We start from the raw sequence: 19,628 nt of genomic DNA, 5'->3' as shown, positions 1-19,628 counted from the left end.
CCTCATGATCTTCATTTCCGCCGGAAAAAGACTCAAGTAACAGATACATGAACCTTCTTGCCTCTCCAGCCCCTTATTACAGGTCCTTTTTTGCTTGCACTGTGAAATTCAAACATGTTAATCAACAGCATGCAGTATAGCATGTGGTAAAAGTCTGAGCTAGTAAAAATAGTTGGTTGATAAAATGTGAAGCAGGACAGTCTCTGTCTATTATGAGTCACATTCAACAATTGTTCTAATGAAAGCCAGAGAGAAAAACTTGGTGGCTTTGGTTTTTATTTCTTCCCCTCTAGGATCTTAAAGTTCACAGAAAATAAAACATCACTGTTCAGTTGACCGCAGTATTTCACAAAGCTAAAACATTTGTTCTATAGTTTTAACACTTAAACAGTTTAGAATTTTATGTGCAGATGACTATTCGTGCAATGCCTCCATCTTACACATCTTACAGTTCTGGTCAATAGAACACTGCCTTCTTTCATAAGTGCTTATTTAACAAGCTTTACCTGTATATAGTTCTTTCCAGGATAATAAAAATACAAAAAGCTGGTTCAGTAAGTGGGATGTCAGAGCACTCTGGACTTCTTTTAATGTCTAAAATACTTAGTGTGATTTTCATTTATCCCCAATATTTTGCAAGCTTTTCATTTATCCCCAGCCTTTCACAAGAGCTTTTCATTTATCCCCAATCTTTCACAAAGGCTTTTTTTTTTTTTCTTTTTTTTTTTTTTTTTTTTTAAGTATCACACACTGCTGTCTTGGACTGAATCTGTTAAAGTTGCTAATAGGAAAGCTAGCCACAAAAATCGAAAATGAGATTGTACTGCAAATACTTGTAACATTTTCTCTGCCATCACAGTAAGGAAGTAACCCCTAATAGGGTGCAGTATTTGGCTGCAGCTATTTGAGCAATCAGAAGGAAGTAGTTATTTTCTTTAACTCTGCTGGGAAGCCTGAAAGTGGCTCAACTTGTTTTTTTAGTTCTTTTTAATTCACAGGAAGAAGCAATACATTTTTAAAATGTTTATTCAGCTTCAGATATCTCTCCCAAAGACACCTGTGGTATATTCAATATACATCTTCCCTCATTCCTTCAAACACACTTAAGCTTTGAGGTAATTTAGGACAAAATACAAGAACACTTTTAAAAAATAAAAGCAAGATATCAGTAAAAAAAAAAATTAAGGCAGGATAAATAGAAAAATATTCTGTCTTCCTTTCACTGCAAATAGTTTCAGCAAAATGCCTTCAAAAAGCAAAATAATCAAGTCACTAAGTCCAAAATTAAGTGTACTTCTCCAGCAAACCTGACTTAAGCAAGCATTTCACCTGAGTTTACATTTCAGGGATTGGGCCCATAGCAATAAGGAAGATAAAGCATTCGGGGCAGATTGTCCCATGTCATTTTACCCCTTACTTAAAGGGGTACAGGAAGGAATGAAGGGGGAAAAAATTACAAAAAAAAAAAAGAAAAAAACCCAAACCTTGTCTTGCTGGCTCCATGTGGGCAAAAGATGGTCACTCTCTACAGCAGCATCTCCATTCATGCCTCTCAGCCAGTACTGACCCTGCCAGTATTATCTTATCTGCACAAAGGAACCTATAATGGTGTCCTGCTGTCCCAGAAGGACCTTTCAGTTGGAGGAGCATATTACAGAGATGCAAAGCACTTGCTGCAAAGGCCTGAGATGAAATCTGTGAGTTTAGAAGATGGTCCTCTGCCCATTCAACGATAAGGGTATGCCACACTTCCTCTGTGAGATAATTCCAAAGGAACTCTGATTTAAAATGTGGCATCTTCTGGCACACGATTATTCCCTGGAAAGCATGATTTCATCCTCTCGTTTACACGCTATATTGGAAGACTGCAATACTCTAAGTAAGATGCTTTTACACTTGTAAGGATATTTTTGGGGAATGACAAGGCAACACAAGTTACAGTGTTTCAGGCTGAACGAAAAAAAGCTAATCGGAGTCTTCATCGTCGAGGTATTCCTCTGCATTACTTAATGTTCGGACTGAACCTGTAAAGAAACAAAGCTCACTCTTAATTCAGGATAAAATCAGGAAAAGCTGCACATTTGCAATGCTTGCAAATCAGCATCTGAGAAACTTGATTCCTCTATCATTTACTGAGAAATGTTAGGGCTACACAAATGGTGCTGTAGGTCTAAGGTAGGGCTAAACCAGTAATCACAACTCCTACATATGAGATTTAGCCTCTGTGTGATCTTCAAGAGCCATCTTCTGGCTCCTTGGAACCTGTACACAACAGCTAGAACTCTTTAATTTTATTCTCTGTATGTATTACATTTAAATCGCAAAGGAAAGGATGGGTGAGTTGGTGGAAAAGCCTCTATGATTTTACTCTTGGAGACTATCTGGCTGTCATTCTCTGCTTAAAATCAAAACACATTCCATCTATTCTTTCCCCTCCCTCTTTTCTCACCCACGTTTTTTCCTGAATTAATATTTCTTAGATCTACTTGTGAGCTTTTGCTTTTGAAGGACAGTAAGCAGAAAACAGGAGTATTAAAGTAAAGTATATCCACCAGATATGCCGCAGTGCCTGGAGAACTACATCTACTTTTGGCACTGTACAAAGATAAATAGCATGGGTTTTTCTTGATAGATGACTATGTGCCCACAGACTTTCAAATATATGGGAACAGGAACATGGCTTACATATAACGTGTATCATATCGTACTACCGAGAGCCGGGAACCACAAGTACCTCATCAGTCATAGCTTGTAATAACATATTAAAATAAACTATTAAAAATATCAGATGCCGACATAATAGGACCGACACAATTCACAGAACTGATAACCATGATATCTTAGATTTCTCCAAGAAGAAAAATGAGTACATTTAGAACTGACCTGCTCAACTGCTTTGATAAAGGAAATAAAAAGGGGAAAAAAATATTTTTTTTCTCTTTGAAGTAGGAGAAGCAGCAAAGAAAGAAAGGAAAGAAAAGAAATTGTATAGCCTTGTGCTCAAGGGGCTGTACTTAAGAAAGGACAAATCCTATTTCTTCTGTATAACAACTCTTTCCTTGTTCAGGAGCACAAACAACAGAATCTCTTTGCATTTTTCTGACAGGATTTTAATAACTTTCATTTCTTAGAATAATCTTCAGCAATCATGACATTTTAATTTCTTTATTTCTCTATTAAAGAGTCACTCAGAGTGACACAAGAATAAGAAATTAAAAGAAAATTAGCAGTAAGGAAATAAAAGAGGAGCATCTGTTGGTGATTGTTTGGCTTAGTTTGGAGGAACAGGCAGGCATAAGGGGGAGCATACCACATCATTACTCTTATGTCATGTTCCCTGTGGCACATTGCTTTTAAAGTGGTTTACATCCTTGCTTTCTTTCTGTCTCTCCACTCTGAAGGGTCTGTCTTCCATTTCCTTCCCTTCCCTTATTGTTTCCACATCTTCTGAACTCCTTTGCCTCTTGCTGACACAAGATGGCATTTTGTGTGGAGTCAGCAACACCAAATGTGATAAACCACAGGTCTCTGTCATAGCTCTGCTGAATTAACCCTCCCAAGTGAACCCTTCCAAACCCAACTCTTAGCCCGCGTAGCTCCTGACTGTTTTTTATGGCTATCAACATACAGATATTTGGGTCAAAATAGTGTCCTCTAAAAAAGAAAAAAGTGTCAGAATAAAAAAATCAGAAATACCTGCACTCTGTTTCTTCTTAAGCAGGGAAGCACAAGCTGCATTGGTTGCCATGTCTAAGGCCAGTTTCTTCTCATTGTTCTTCAGGTCTGTTCTTGCCCCTTAACAATATAAAATTTTCATCATGAATCACTGTCCCAGCTATGTCTTGAGCAACGGTACTACAATACAAGTTTGAGTAGCACAGGCAGAACAGTAATGGACTAGGGAATCTCAACTGTGGACTGCTCTGGAGCAGACTAAAAGCTATGGATGCTCTTCCACAAGCTACAATTGGCTAGGGAACTCACTGGCTGCTCTCCCCTTCCAGGAAGCAGATGTCACTGCTGTTCTGGAGTTAAGTGCCTAATTTTGTCTGCAAAGCAGGATCAAATTTATCTTGAGCAGATGCAATGTCTGCTTTCCAAACAGCTGCCAGAATTTTCTGCAAGACTTACAAAATCAGGCAGGTAAGCTGGCTAAAGACTGTACTTGCATTATAGGAAAACACTTAAAAAATACAGATTATTTAATAAACATTCAGGAATCTAGTCTGCCACACAGATTGTTGAAACCTTGGTGAAGATCTTTACCCTTTGCCAGCAGCATCTCTACAATATCTGCATAACCTTTCCATGCAGCAGCATGCAAAGCTGTGTCTCCCAATTTGTTCTGTGGAGTCAGAGGGAAAAGCAACAGGATTAAAATATAGCAAAAAAACTTCCAGCTTGTACCAAGGACAAATAACATCATACCTCTACTGTAAGGGTCTGTTGGTTTAACCTACCTGTTGGTTTAACTCTAAGTTTGCCTGGGTAAAGAGAACATCCACTATATCTGCAGAAAACAGGGCAGGGGAGGAATAAACAGAATAAATTAATGGAAACAAGAATGGCTTTTTTGCCTTCATAATATACATTTTGGCTAAGATTTAATGATAGAGCAATCCAATCAGCTAATGAAAATCTGTAACAGTCAGACTGCACTGAGCAAACAATCATTGGTCACAAACAAATGCTACTGCATAAAATACCCAAAATACTACTACACTTCTTTTTAGTCTATCCTTCTTCCCGCTCTGCTTCTAACAGGCTAATTAGAATGCCTGCTTCAACAGCAACAACAAAACATGCAGCATTTGATGGCGCCGAACCCCTCTTCTAGCTTTAACTTTGCTTTTAATCAAACTAGAAGGACATTTTAGAAATCCTGGCTTTATCAGTCTAACAAGCAAATCAAGAAAACCAGAGAACAGTCATTTCAAATTAATTCTCTGATACCTTTGTGGCCTCCATGGCATGCCCAGTACAGAGCAGTGTTTCCAGCTTTGTCTAAGCCATTGACCCCAACTCGATTATCCAAACACTCCCTCAACCAGCTTAGGTTGCCTGAAAGACAAATTCAGGTTTTATTATTTCTTTCTTTGAAGTTAACAGAACTAAAAAGTATCAGTCCTCCTATGAACTTATGAGGAGAAAAAGTGATTAGCAGCAACACTTAACAAATCATAAAACAATCAGTCCAAGTTATATCAAACGTCTTTCCTTCAACTCCCAGCAGACCTTTGAATCCCCATGTAGTTAAATGCACAGTGTATTTCTGTGTATACAATCGCAGAGCAGCAATTCAACCAGGCTGTAAACCAGCTCAGCTTCTGAAATCTGCAAAACTTACCAGGTAACTTGTTCAAGATACCAGACAACCGAAACATACAAGACTTCTTCATTCCAAGTATGTCATTATTATTTTGGCAGAAAACAAACAAATCATCTAAAGGATTACACAGCTAAAACCCAAATCACACTTACCGCGTTTGGCAGCTTCATGCAGTGGGTTATCAATAGACTCAGCCTGCTCTGCCACTGAAATGAAACAGAGTAAATTCTAACTACTTCTGACACTGAACAGATATTTGACACCTATGTTGAAATAAAACTGTGATTTATTCCAGAATAACCAGTAATGCATATCTGATTCTAACATGAAAGGGGATTTGTGAGTGATGGACTAGTTTCATGCACTTCAACTTCTTGTGTATGGGAAAGCAATTCAGAGAAAAGCTTGTGAAAATTTTCAAAGAACAGCATCAAACTGATCAGTGACTACAAGCCACTGGGAATCTGAAAATATTTCATCTTAGATGCTATTTCTTTTTCTACACTTCGAAGATGACTGAGCAGTGGCATGTAGCTAGGCTTTCAACCAACAGCTTGCCATCTGTAGTTATGAGTGAATTATTTCCAAGGGGTCTGTGAAGGGTAAGTTTAAAAAAAAAAAAAAAAAAAAATCACTGTCAGTAGCCTTCCTATCTGTTTTACAGAAGTGGTCGGGGTTTTTTTTTTCATTTTCCCTGGAAAACCTGCAGGAGGTCTGCAAATCAAAACTGTTTAAACAAGGAATGTAGTGATCAGCAGACTGAAGTTCAGGCTTCTGTAGACCTTTTCCTCATCCCACAAGCTTTAGGTTTTACTGAAGAGGAGCAGCAAACAGCTCCTGATCACTGTGCTGTTGCAACAGCAAAAAGCTGAACAGCACTGTGAAGCAGTTGCAAGTGGAAATGTGATCTAGCAGCTCTTTTTTAAAAACTTTTTTTTTAGGTGGAAAACCCTGTGACTCCTAAGGGTACAGGCAAATAGGACAGTGTACAATCTGAGATGAGTAGGCTCTCTAAGCCCCTGCGCTATGGCTTGTTCCAGGAGGCAAGGAGAATGTGGAAGGGTGTCTTCAAATCAAACTGTTACTGCAATCAGATGCAATGCAGGTAAATGTAATGTATATCAGCTACCAGAAATGAAAGTCTCAAGACTGTTGTGGCCTACCTGGATCTTTTCTTACTTTGGTGTGTATTCCTCCCATAATGCTTGTAACTGAAAAATTTCACATGCTTATCTCTCTAGCTGTGAGTAAAATAAAATGCAAATGCTAGATTCTGAAAAATTTGTGCAAACAGTGAACAAAATTTTAAAATGCAAGAGAAGCCAGGCCCAGAGCAGCCAGCCATTACACAAGCAGAACATGCTAGTCACATTGAGTAGTGCTTGTGCACAGCACAAAGCATTAATACTAACAACGTCTCAAAAGCCTAAAATTAACTTTTTCTTTAACTCTTGTCAGAAGTTCAGTAGTATTTTTAATGCACATAACACTGATTCTCCTTCCAGCCCAGCAGATGGAGTACAAGACCCCACCAGAGACAGCAGTTTCAGGTCTGTCTCCACCTTTTCCAAAGAGGTTGTAGAAGAGCACATGAGATCACAGTGTTTTAATGGTTAAGACTGAACCTAGGCAGTCCTAATAGTGGTAACCAGCAAAAGCAGGCCTTTGGGGATTTTGTAGTTTGTCTACAATCAGAAGACATGTTCCTGGTACTCTCCATTCTTAGGGTCCGCGTAGGCTTCTGTCTTGCTTACACAAAGGCAATGTGAAAATGTGAAGGCAGAGACACCACCCCTCCAAACCCTACACCTGGCCTAAAACAGAAGTTAAACTGTTGCTCAGATAACTTTTCAGTAAACCACTCTGGAAGCAACTTTTCCAAATTATCTCAATGGAAACACAACTTAATTATGTGTTGGGTTTATTTTAAATATAACATACTCCAATGTTAAAAAGAAATGTGAGTGTAGGTAAGCACACGTAAAATATTCCCTGGATGTAACAGTGACTACCTCTGGCAGATGGCAAGAGCAGAATCAGCCTGGAACTTACAAAATGAAGTGAAATTTGGTGCCATGGTCTCAATAACTGCACCACAGGCTTCTATTCAATTATTTCTACTAACTACAAGTCAGGGCAGGGAACATGGCATTGCTACCATAATGTCTCCTATTGAAGAAGGGACATTAAGCAACCACAGTTACTAACATACTAGCACTTTTGATGCAATCTGCCATGTGGCACTGCAACTCTGCCAACATTTCCTGGGAGGACTTGAAAGACATTATGCTGTGTCATCTGTACTCACGGCTTTTCAAAGTGACTATCTGAATCTGAAAAAGCAATGGCTATTCAGCCCAAACAGATATGGGTGCAGTCCCCAAGAAAACAATGCTTTCTGTGGCTGAATATATCCATTACAAAGCAACAAATAACAAACAAAACAGCCCTATTTCTTAAGTGGGAGGGAAAAAAATAATCAAAGGAGGTCTACAGAACTGTTACAATCCTTTTAGCTTCCTCTCCATATGCAGGTTTACTTAACAATTCCAGTAGTGATTATCTATCTCTGTAAGATCCCATGCTGTGTCAGACTTCCTGATCTCAAAGCTACTAACGGCTCTGATTGTCTATCCTTAGGTGTACTTAAAGAAGGCATTACACAGACTGAAGGAATATAGCCAAGATACTTCTAATGAGAAGACCTTAAGAACTGCAGTATGTTCATTAAGAGTATCAAGAATACAAGCATACCAGTTTTGTGTGCCACCTGTAAAACCATCCTTTAGATCCCAGTGTTCTTCCCCTCAAAACTGAGAACACTTATTGCTGTTAACTGCACAACCAGGAACATGAAAACTTGGCAAACTCAAGCTGTCTCTACGTTATAAAAACATAAGACAGCCTGTCCACACTGATGTCCACTAGTGACTGCTATTGCAGATGCCTTCTGAAAAAAATGTGGTAAGAGGACTGCTAAATGCCAATAGTGTGATCAGTTTCTGAAACTAAACTTATCAGTTATTTTTATTTGGCGATTTCCTTTGATTGTGAATGACCTTACCAAATGAAAATATTCTACACATTACCATAGTTGCTTGGAATTAGTCCAGTTCTCCCTTTGCAAGTTCCTTTCCACCAATTCGTATCACTCTGTACAGAAAAGGGAAAATATTTTAGAAGGGATATGCTGCATCTCAGAAGTATTCAGTCTGTATAGGATGTCTTAGACTCACCATGTCTGAGATGTAAATTATATCTCCTTCTTCGAAGTACAGTTCATCTGGCTTTAAAAAAAAAAAAAATTAAAAAGAAGAAGTAAAAAATCTGAATACATGTACTTAGATATAACAAATACCTGGATAAAGCAGAGTCCGTTCAGCTCTTCCTTCAAAAGAACAATAACACAAATTCTCTAGCAACTACACAACAGCATGACAGTCTTTCATACCGTAGTTTTACTTGCCTACAGCTAACTTTACAGACCTGTGACCTTCCTGACAACTAAAGGAAAAGACTAGGGCCTTTCCAACAGACCACTGTGCAACAAAAGCAGTCAAGTGTATCCTGTGTACCCTTTTGGCTGGTCCCAGTTCATGAAATCTTAGTTCTTAATTTGTTGCCTTTGGAATATAAGAAAAAAAATCACATAAATCGCTGATCTTAGATTGCACGTAGCCCATAGCAGAGAAGAAAACATACTGCTTTTAAGAAGAGCTGGACTTATGAAAGGAGAGGGATAATTAATCAGGCAGTTTTAGTCACATTAAGAACCATCAATAGGCTTTTTCATTGAAAACATAGTACAGTAAGTCTAACAGGCCAACCCTAGCTAGAACTGAAGAAATATTATAGACAAGATTAAAATGAAGCTTCTCAAAACGCTAAAATCTAGATGTACTTACCGTTCTGGGCTCAAATGTATACAGGGCCCGGAACACTTTAACCTGCCCTAAAAAAGAAAATACCAGTATTAATATCATGCCTTCTAAACACAACATACCCGTAACAGTCTTCAAATTTAAATAAATTCATTTCCTTAACGCTTAAATCTACTTGCTGAATGAATTTGTTCTGTGCCTGGCAATGAAAATCAGGATGAGAAGACTCAACCCAGCAGCACAGATTCTGAAGGAAATGGGCCAACTCAACAGCTACATGTCAGCTGCCTCCTGTGCACACCTAACAGTCTTCATAGCTCACCATGCAAGTCAACTGAAGCGTTGCCATCAATTTCTGAGGCAAAGCGTGGTTTCAGTAATATGTACTTCCCCACACTCAGACATGCTGTATATATTTTTATTAATATCAGATTTGTTAAATGATACAGAAATAAGGAAAGAATAAAGACAAAACAATGACCAATGTTTACAACATGTTCTCATACTTGCAGTTGTTCTAATTAGGAAAATAATGCAATGCCACAGAAATCATTGCATCAAGAAAAATGACAAGTGGTCACCAAGTCCTATTTATGGAATGTACAACTAACATGTTCAGATGTTTAAAATAAGCTATAGCCTTTACAATTCCACTAAGTGGGCAATGTTGCTTTTAATAAGGCAGTTTTAAAGAGAGTGTCAGCAGCATCCAAGCCAAGAAAAGCTAACTTTAATACAGACAGGTACAAATTTAATTGCATACACTGCAAAAGAAGCATCCCTATAAACATTTTTTTGTAATTCAAAAAAGGTACATTTCAAGAACATCAAGCAGAAAGTATAAGATGAGTACAGGAAAAAAACCCCATGTATCTTACATGACTTTATTAGCTGAACTGCTTAAGTGCACTGAACTCAATGGAGTAATACATTATGCAGACTGGTCTGTATTGTTTACTTTTAAATACCTTAACTACGTAGCTGTATTTCAGGTTCTTACACTATACATGTTTAAAGTGTAACTTGTGATTGAAGCAGTATTCGGTCCATGAGGACAATGCATTACTTAGACAACAATTAGCCCAGGCTATTTTGTACCCTCAGAGAAAATGATGAACTTACTGCCAAAGGTTAGTACTGTAAAATAAAATGTTTTTACATAAAATCTTGTGTAGTATATTATATGGAGAGAACTGAATAATGAGAAAGTAGGTTTCCTTATGTCTCAAGAATAAGCCTTTGTGTTTCTGTAAAGAACCATGGCTAGAATTTTTTTTGCCTGTTTTTTGCTAGTAGTCTTCGCTACCTCACTATCTAAAAGCCTACACACAATAGTGATGACTTTAGAAAGTTAACTTAAGGGCTTTAGAAATGTCAGTCTAAACGTATATATGATGACAGGCTTAAGAAAGAAGGATGGTACTCAATTCTATAAGCTGCCACTTTGCAGCATACTCCACAGTCCTGGGGTGGCTCTTTAATACATTTTCAAATACCTCTGGATATTCCCTAGCAAGGGCCATGCCACAGCACGTGTTAAGCCCTTAAGTTAACTTTCTAGAGTCATCACTATTGTGTGTAGGCCTTTAGATAGTGGGGTAGCAAAGACTACTAGCAAAAAACAGGCAAAAAATATGAAGTGGTATTTACCAAGGCATAGTAACAACTAAGCAAAACATTTCCGTAGACCTCTGCCTCAGGCTTTTTGGGGCTCAGTATCTCTAAAAGTATAACCACAAAATTAACCCATATAAACTTTCTAGATTGCCAAATGCATGTAGACACTGTATATATGATTTTTCTTCCAATCTGTAACTGTATCCCATGCCTCTCCCAGATCTTATTTTTGAATAACACCATAGAATTTCAGTTTGGTTTACTGGTTCTCTCACACAGCAGCTGTTTCCCAGACATAAAAGGTCCAACACTTGTCAACCGTTTGCCTCAGAAACTAAACAGCTGCACTGTGGCAACAGCTAAAAAGGATGAACCCTCTGTTCAGTTTGTTACCCATATAGAAATGATGAACAAGGACATTAGTCATGTGTTCTAGATCTAAAAACTTCACAATGATATCTCTGAACAGCAACTGAGGAGAAGCCAAACAAAAAAACCCAAAAAAACAACAAAAAAAGACAAATAAAAGAAAAAAGAACAAGACATGACAAAACAGAATGGGTGACACTGAATACTGTTCCTTCCTAGCTTTCTTACACAGATGACAGAAAAATGCAAGATAGAACTGCACACTGATGACTCTGGCGGCTTAAACCATCACCCACCAATTTTCGAGGTTTTATGTAAGTAAAAGGAGGAAATGGACAAAAAAGGGAAGAACCAGAAATATTAAAAGGGGAAATGAAAAGATGGCAGAAGACAGGGAAGAGCGAGACACATAGATTTCTGTGTGTCATACGTGTTTCCTGTAACAATGTACTGCATCTGTATCAACATGTTTTTTAAAGCTATCACACTTTAAGGGAGGACAAGAAGCATGGAAACACTGATGCTGATAAAAATATCGCTGACATGTTGTTTCAACAAAAGGCAATTCATAGTAGATGCTTGGGGTTTTTTGTTCAGTTTTTTTTATTATTTATTCTGTGTAAGCAGTGACTTCCCCAAATGTCAAGCTGTGGTGTTACACGCAGCACAACATATTCTAAAACATTTTCCTGATGAAACACAAGGTACAGATTTGAATCTATAGAACCACAGGCCTGGCAGATGTTAGCTTTACAGTACCTTATACGGGAGTTCAACACTACACATTACTGGCACCAATCAAATATTTCTCGGTAAATGGACATGAAACCTGGTCACGTTCCTACACTTAAGACCTAAGAACAACAGGACTTTACCACTTGCAGTGGTAATTATTTGTGCCAAATTTTAATTAAAAAAAAAAATCAGTCTAGAAGATTTAAAATCACAAAATGTGAGGATGGAAAGGGCACACTAAACTTAATTCCTGTTCAGCAAATACAGACAAACTGTATTTTACTAGATACATGTGATTACTTGAAGTACTTTTATCTAGCAAAGCCCATCCCTAGGCACACAGACAGACTTAATTGGCAGGCATCCTTTGGAATAAACAAAAAGTTAGAAAGTGCCTGTGGACCTCCTGTGCTCCCCCCTACAACCATCTCTCCACTATGAACCACGCTGCAGGTTTCATGTGGCATGGAGAACTAATCCATTAGCACTGATGCGAATATATCAAAGTTGACTGACTCCACCTCTCCACCACGTACCTCCAGAGAACAAAATAAAGAGAATACAAAAGACACATGTACCTTTTTAAGATTTCAAGGCACCAGGTAAATATACACAGCTCTGTTCTCAGCATAACTTTACAAAGGCAGTACCCTTTATAAAAACAAAGGAAATGAAGGTACAGTGCAGTGTTGTGTCCCACAGTAAACCTTTTTCTAAGTGCAGGGAGAAATTTAAATGGTTCTTTTCAATCCCATACTTTTGCCACAGGGCCGTCTTTTCCCTTCTCATAGAATTTGCATTAAACATCTGCAAAACAACTACCTGACAAATAAAAAACATAACTTATTACACATACCAAACATAAAAATATTCTCAGCATACAACCCCCCCCAAAGCCATAATTTGCCAAACCCTCCCCCAGCAACACAACAGGGTAAAGGAGTCAAACTAATAATTTTCTCTACTCAGCAACATAAAACAAATAGCTTTATCAGGTTGGACTGACCTCATGCCCTCAATTCCACACTATTTTTGATGACTTCTCCTATAAACTTCTGCTTTTATGAGGAAAGGAAACAGGCTACTCAGATTTCTAATATGGACCTTCTGCCAGCTAAGTGCACAGAAGTGAAGAAACTGAAGCAAACAGTAACAACACTTAAAAACGCAGCTTCTGATATGTACTGAACTGAAACAAGATCACTACTCTGCTTTTTAATACAAATGAAAAAGACCTTTTCTCGAAAGACTAGAAGCTTTTTGTTTCCTCCTAGCATTTGAGGTTTATTTTTAATTAATTGCAATCATTAACAGAAGACTGTTTCCAAAGAAGTGCTGTTTTCGAAACAAGGAGATACTGTTTCTCTCAATGATGCTTTCCCCGCACTTCCTTTCTGTTTTTATCCCAGCTTCTCTCTATACTACCACAGACACTAGCAATAAAATCCCCCTTTTGCTCAACTTCCCACCAAAGCGTTCTCCGCTTTCCTCTTCTTTGCATTCATCTGTAACAGAAAGAAGAAAAAAAAAACCCAAAACACCCAACCAAAATAAAAAAAAGGAAAAAAGAAAAAATAAGGGGGGGAAAAAAAAATATGAAAAAAGAAGGGAGAAAAAAAAAAAAAAAAGGCCCATCCTTGCAAGGCATTACTTATTTAGGTATTTGAGTTAGGCTGAACTTCCAGCACCAAAGGGCAGGGAAAGCATCTTCATTAGCTGTCAATTTGTATTACTTCCTCATCCAAAAAAAAAAAAAAAAAAAAAAAAGTACTTGGTGCAAAAGGCATTTATTTTAGTTAAGAAAATAATCATGGTAGTAAGCCAGCACTGACAGCTACCGAGGCTTGTCCCCCAGTGGACTGATATGAGTCTTTTGTTAGCATTTCACACCCTGCTTCACCTGACATACACAATCACATCTCATTGATACAAACAAGGTTCTATAAATTAGATATTGATCCTGATGCAGCATCTTTTCATTAGCTGTATTTAGAGTGTGCAGCTCTGGACTACCATAAAAATCAGAGTAATTATCTTACTTTAGATAGACAGACTCACTGGGTGTCACAAAGCACTATCAGCGCCTGTCATATGAGAAAGGGATAATCTCTGCACTCTAGAAAACCAGAACTGGCCATGGTCATCTACACATAAATTTAAAAACTTAAGTCTAGCAGCTCCTGTAAGGGTTCAAGCTAATCCTGAACTGTCAGCAGTCATCCTCCTCATTGCTCACACAAGGCTTCACAGGAGTTGAGAATAAGGTACTCTCTCTAGCACCAACCTGACTGAAAACTGAATCCCCACCTGTAACAAATGGATGAAAAAGAGAAGATAATAATGAGATTTGGGATACAGGGAAGAAAAAGGACAGTTTGCATGTTCCATGGCCTATGCTGGTTTTAAAGTCTCCTCCCAGAACATGTACAACTGGCAATATGAATTCTGGCAGACATTCAGATTAATTTATCTGAAGGAACTGAGAGGCATCCTCTGCCTGACCTCACAGAAAGCATGGCGGCAAACAGAGTTCTTTGTTTTCTTCATGTTGGCTTAAGAACCTGCAAAGTTTGAGGTTTTTTACACTACACAACCTGGCAGTGCACAGCAGCAATTTGAAGTCACAATCTTTTGGTCAAGTAACAATATCACAATAATTTGTGATATGCTTGAAGCTTGCTTTAGTAAGCAGAGATGTTCATGTCACAATCTGCACGTCTCTCAGGAGATGTGCAGTTTTATTAGGAGGTTATTATGACCAGATGGAAACATTTTTTCTGGCTTCTCAGGAAATTGGAAATAAGGTGCTTTACACCCAGACCTTCAAGCAGGAATAAGAGTGGAAATATGTTTTACAGGACTGCAGCTTGCATTCTGGCATTCTGCTGACAGGACCTTGCACAGAGAGAAAAGGGTACAACACAGCACTTAAGCATTGCCACAACTGAGAAAAAACTGGAGTCCTCAATGTTTAGAGAATCATCTTCCACCTCTAAGTAGTGTTTGGTAGAAAGGGGAAGTGAACACAGGGCATACCAATCAGAGGGGAGGAAGTGGGGAGGGTGTATTTAACAAACAAACATATTGAAAAGAATGCAAAGGGTAGACTGGTGCCAGTGTAGATGACAAATGTGGGTAGCCCAGGAACAATCATGGACTGCTCTAGTCAGTATCTGGAGTGGAAGGAACAAATAGCATTTGTTTACAAAAAATCAGAATTAAGAATACTCTCACAGAAGATGTATGTGAACACAGTTTCACAAATGAATTTTCACTGGCACAGTTTGATTCTGATATCTTCTATTTCTTACTAATTTTGTATCTACAGATAGACAAGAATGCCTTCGCTTGTAGGAAGCCTGTTTGTGGTCCCTGCACCCTGCAGTAGAAACAGGGTTTGGAGTCAGAAATGAAAGTTTAAAATTCATGTTGAAATCAGACTTGGAACTGTTTAATTGTTCTCTGATGTCTTTCTCCCCTTAGAGCTGATGACCAACAGCGTAACTCCCCAAGTTCACATGCTCACACCTCCTTAGCTAAGAGAAACCCAAACCACCAACACGCAAGCCAAATTTAAGCCTACTGCTAAGAGCTTAAGCATGTGACTCAACACAGGTCTCCCGCTCCTGTGAATGCTGTCACAGCTCCTACCTCACCTAAGAATTAAGGGGAACTGAACCTGACTGTGATTCAAACTAAATATTTTATGTTCAGAATCCTGTTTTTAACTGTGACAGCTGCTAGTGGCTGCAAAGTCAACAGACCTACTCTAAGGTAGTAAGAACTCCTTATGTTACATATGTTGTGCTCCCCCCTGCCTCCCTTCCTCTCAACTGCAGTAATTTCCAACTGTAATTTCACTGAGGCAAAGACTGGTCTTCCCCTATCAAATGTAAATGTTGCGTGGAATCCAGGCCAGGATCAACAAACCTTACTCTGTCTGGAGAATATGAAAGTAAGTAAGGTTTCTTTAAAATTTTGACATAACACTTTCATCTCCCCAAAAGCTGCTGCACACTTACATAAGGCTCTGATCAAAAATGTGTGATCAGATAGAGCATGCTGTTCAAGGATACAACTAGCAGAAGCCAACACAGCTTGTCAAGTTCAAAGGACTTAAACATTCTGTGTCAGATGTTAATCCTATTCACAAAGTTACTTAAAAGGTTTATTAATTCTGTAAATAATAATGCAGTTTGAGACATCAGTTTTGAAAGATGGAGGGGAAACTCTACCTTTGCATAATGCTGACAGAGCAGAAAGTTTCTGCTATTTCCAACTCCCACTCCACTCCTTTGTATCTTCAACAGCAAGTCTAAATACAAATTACAGCTAGAAAACAATAATAATACAGACTCCCAAGAGAAAAGCAAAGCTAGGCACTTGTTTATAACAAAAAAAAAAGCCTCAAAACAGTAGAAATTAAAAGCCTTCTAAATCCTCTGAAAACAGTCATGAGCCCTTACTCAAGGGCTAATCACAGACTCCAAAATACTAGCACAAGTGTTGATAAACACATCAGATGGTTTTCTAAAATATATTGATGTCAAAATGATCTCTCCGTAACTGAAATCCTAATGTGGTGTGCACGTCACAGGATTAATAGAAGAGCCTTCTGACAGATAAAACACTCTCATGTACAGAAGAAAACCACACTTAATGCTATAGCTAGTTTTTCTCCCTTCACACCTCCTTTTTTAACCCCCACATTTTTAAAGCGCTGTCTAGCCATCTGACCCTAACATCCAACACCATTGTGATGATCACTAAACACTCACTTTTTTAGAAAGGATGTTCACTAAATGTTTTCATATCCCTGCCACCTGTTACATCTCCTTCCATCTCTATCTTGCCTGCACTTTTTTCTTTCCTTGAACACTAAGGAAAAGTTTACGGGTTATAGCCCAGTTTATAGACTGGATGCCTGGTAACAGTGAGGAAAAATTAACACAGCTTGATCAAATGCACGAAGACATTCCACCAACCACAGTCTAAAAGTCACCAAAAGAGACAGAACTATGCTCCTGTAGCAACAATTTCGCCACACGCAGTTCCTGTATTTATCTGTCCTTAATGAGCGCATTTTGATGTCTACAGTCCCGAGAGATTCAATGACAGCACCGTAGGCATAACTGATACTATACCCAAAACACAGCAGAACATACAACTACAGAAATATTTTAGGGTATGCTGGAAGACAATCTGTTCCTGAAAATGTCCTGGAAAAAATTGAATGCAACAGCCTCCCTAAGATTTTCTCTCTTCAGAAACTGGGGATTCAGCAAAATGAATCTTATTACCATTAATCAGCTCTAGCAGCCACTAGCAAGACAGTCTTATTCTCTTCCTCCTTCAGCCATATATTTCTACTCATTCCCTTCTGCTGTGTCAAGCACTCATGCACTAAAGCAGCAGAGCAAGTTCATCAGACATAAAACCAACCTAACACAAAAAGTCAGAGCACCAATCCAGCTTTTCATGTCACTAAATGGCAGGACGGGTGTAGGGAACCTGTCCCTTTGATGGCAGTCCACGTTTTATCAGATCAAGCATACCACAAAACAAAGTAGCGAAAGACACCTAGTATTAGACATAACACATCTGAGTTAGTCTGATAGCTCCTGCAGGTTACATAGGGCCAAAGCCTTCAACTCCTTAAAAATCTTCCTGTTAAATTTAACTTATCTTTTTGCAAATCAGAAAACTGAGTTATCAGCTTCACTGGAAAAATCTGCCCTTCTTACAAACATGGAAGCTGGTAAGACCAACACCACATGCTTTCAGAATCTCATTTCCTCAGTACTGGTTTTCAGTGAGAGTCCACGACAGCAATATTTCTATTACTGTCCTTTTCATTTCAACTAAGCTGTTTTGTAAGAGGCTTAGCAAACTTCAGGGCAGAGGAAATTCTTCCAGGGATGAAACTTTACATTTAGAAAGCTTTAACAGGTTTTGCTTCTATTGGCAAGTTGAGACCAATAGTTTAAGTGGTCTAACTGGGTTGCACTTACTTGCCTTCAAATTAAAAACTTGTTCTATAAGCTGTCTAGTTAAGGTACTCAATTAAGTTATGCATATGCATATTTCTAAAAAAACCCCAGTATTTCAAATACTATTTTAAGCGCAAAAAATACTGCAATTCAGATGTGTTTAGGGATCAGATAATCGTATTCTGGGAAAAACGAACTAGTCCTATCTATTTAATTACATTCACACTTAATTTATAACCTTCAAGTAAGAATTCAACCTTTCATGTTGGGAGATGATACATAAATGTGAAAGAGCAATTTCATTTTCTGTATCAATTCCTTGTTTAAAAAACCAACCAAGCCCTAAACAAATGTATGCTTACCTGAAAGCTGCCATTTCTACTCCAAGGTTTAAAACCTTGCCATTTTCAATGTTTATTCAACGTATTTTTAGAAAAATCTCTGATTTTTACTAGTTTTTTGAAACTAACTTTGCACTGAATTTATCTGAAAAGGGTGCAGGAGCATAAAATTATGCATCAGTAACTAGATGCACTAGAAGGGTTGTCGTGCACACTCACACCAGAACGTCAAGGGATGGAGCACGGCTGCTGGGAGCGCCAAAAGCGGCGGGTGCCGCGGAAGAAGAATGTAGCACGGGACTATGCCCCAAAACCGCTGTTAGGTATCAGCGTATTGCCAGCCCATGAACCACGGGGCAACCCTCGGAGTATTTCAACGCCTGCTTCTTCACAGGTTAACAGGCTTCCTGCGCCCACCGGCCTGTGCGACCTTCCCCTCGGCAGCGGCCACCGGCCGGGCCTGCGCCGGGCCCCCGCGGGGGAAGGCCGGGGCCGGGGGCCCTACGCGCGCCGCGACAGCTGAGGTCCCGCCGGCTCTACCCCGCGGCCGCTCTCGAACCTTCTCCCGAGCCCGAGCACGCGCGGGACCCCGCCCATACACGACGCCTCCGCGCCGAGGGCCACTCCGCCACCCGCCCCAGCGGGGCCGCGGTGCTCGGGCCGCGGAAGGGCACCCGCCGCCGCCGAGCAAGCGGTGCGGTGGTTAATGGCGGCGGGGCGGAGAAAGGAAAGGGTAGGCGGCCCTGCCCCGCTCCCGCCGGCTGGGCTCCCCGCTCTGACAGCCCGGGCCCGACCCCCGAACCGCCCACGTGTCAGCCGGCAGCGGGCTGCCCCGCGCCCCGCACCGACCGCGCGCGGCCGACGAGCGACCTGGGGGTGGCGGGTCGGGCCGCTGGGCCCCTCCCGTACCTGGCTTGGCCGGCTTAGGTGGCGGCTTGGACATGGCTGGGGCCGGCCCGGGCGTGGACGGGGAAGCGGCGGAACGGCGACGGGCTGCCTGCGAGCGGGCCGGCGATGCCGGGCGGGGCGGAGGGCGCAGGCACTCGCCGGGCTCCCAGGGGCGATGCGCGGCCGGCGGCTGCAGGCGGGCGGCCGGGCGGAGGAAGGAAGAGCGGGCGGGTGGGGCCGGTGTTACCGGCAGCGCCCCCTGGTGGCGGCCGCAGGCGCTTCGCCAGCCCCAGGCAGGACCCCGCTAATCCCCGCGCGCGCCGAGGCTCCGCCCCTCCCCCCGCCCCCCCCCCCGCGGCGGGAGGGGCGAGGGGCAGGCACGGCGCAGTGGAGCGGCGGTCGATGGGGGCACGCGGGCGGGGGGCGGGACGCGTGAAGCGGGTGGGGCTCGCGCCCTAGCGGCGGTTGGCGGCGGCGG

General features: G+C 40.5%; 1 protein-coding gene across 1 annotated transcript; it reads right to left on the bottom strand.

The window, feature by feature from the left end:
• Nucleotides 1–259: 259 nt before the first annotated feature.
• On the bottom strand, nucleotides 260–19,449 carry OSTF1 (osteoclast stimulating factor 1). The gene is made up of 10 exons (XM_056324577.1): nucleotides 19,172–19,449; nucleotides 9,235–9,281; nucleotides 8,566–8,616; nucleotides 8,419–8,482; nucleotides 5,482–5,535; nucleotides 4,954–5,061; nucleotides 4,461–4,510; nucleotides 4,267–4,345; nucleotides 3,697–3,795; nucleotides 260–2,024 (listed from the first exon to the last, which is right to left on the bottom strand). The coding sequence occupies exons 1-10, from the start codon at nucleotides 19,203–19,205 to the stop codon at nucleotides 1,966–1,968; spliced, it is 645 nt and encodes a 214-aa protein (XP_056180552.1). The 5' UTR covers nucleotides 19,206–19,449; the 3' UTR covers nucleotides 260–1,965.
• Nucleotides 19,450–19,628: the final 179 nt, after the last annotated feature.

This window comes from Falco biarmicus, chromosome Z (genome assembly GCF_023638135.1).
Source record: "Falco biarmicus isolate bFalBia1 chromosome Z, bFalBia1.pri, whole genome shotgun sequence".
Lineage (NCBI taxonomy): Eukaryota > Metazoa > Chordata > Aves > Falconiformes > Falconidae > Falco > Falco biarmicus.
The sequence above is the reverse complement of the archived record's forward strand: the minus strand, read 5'-3'. Positions and strand labels throughout refer to the sequence as shown.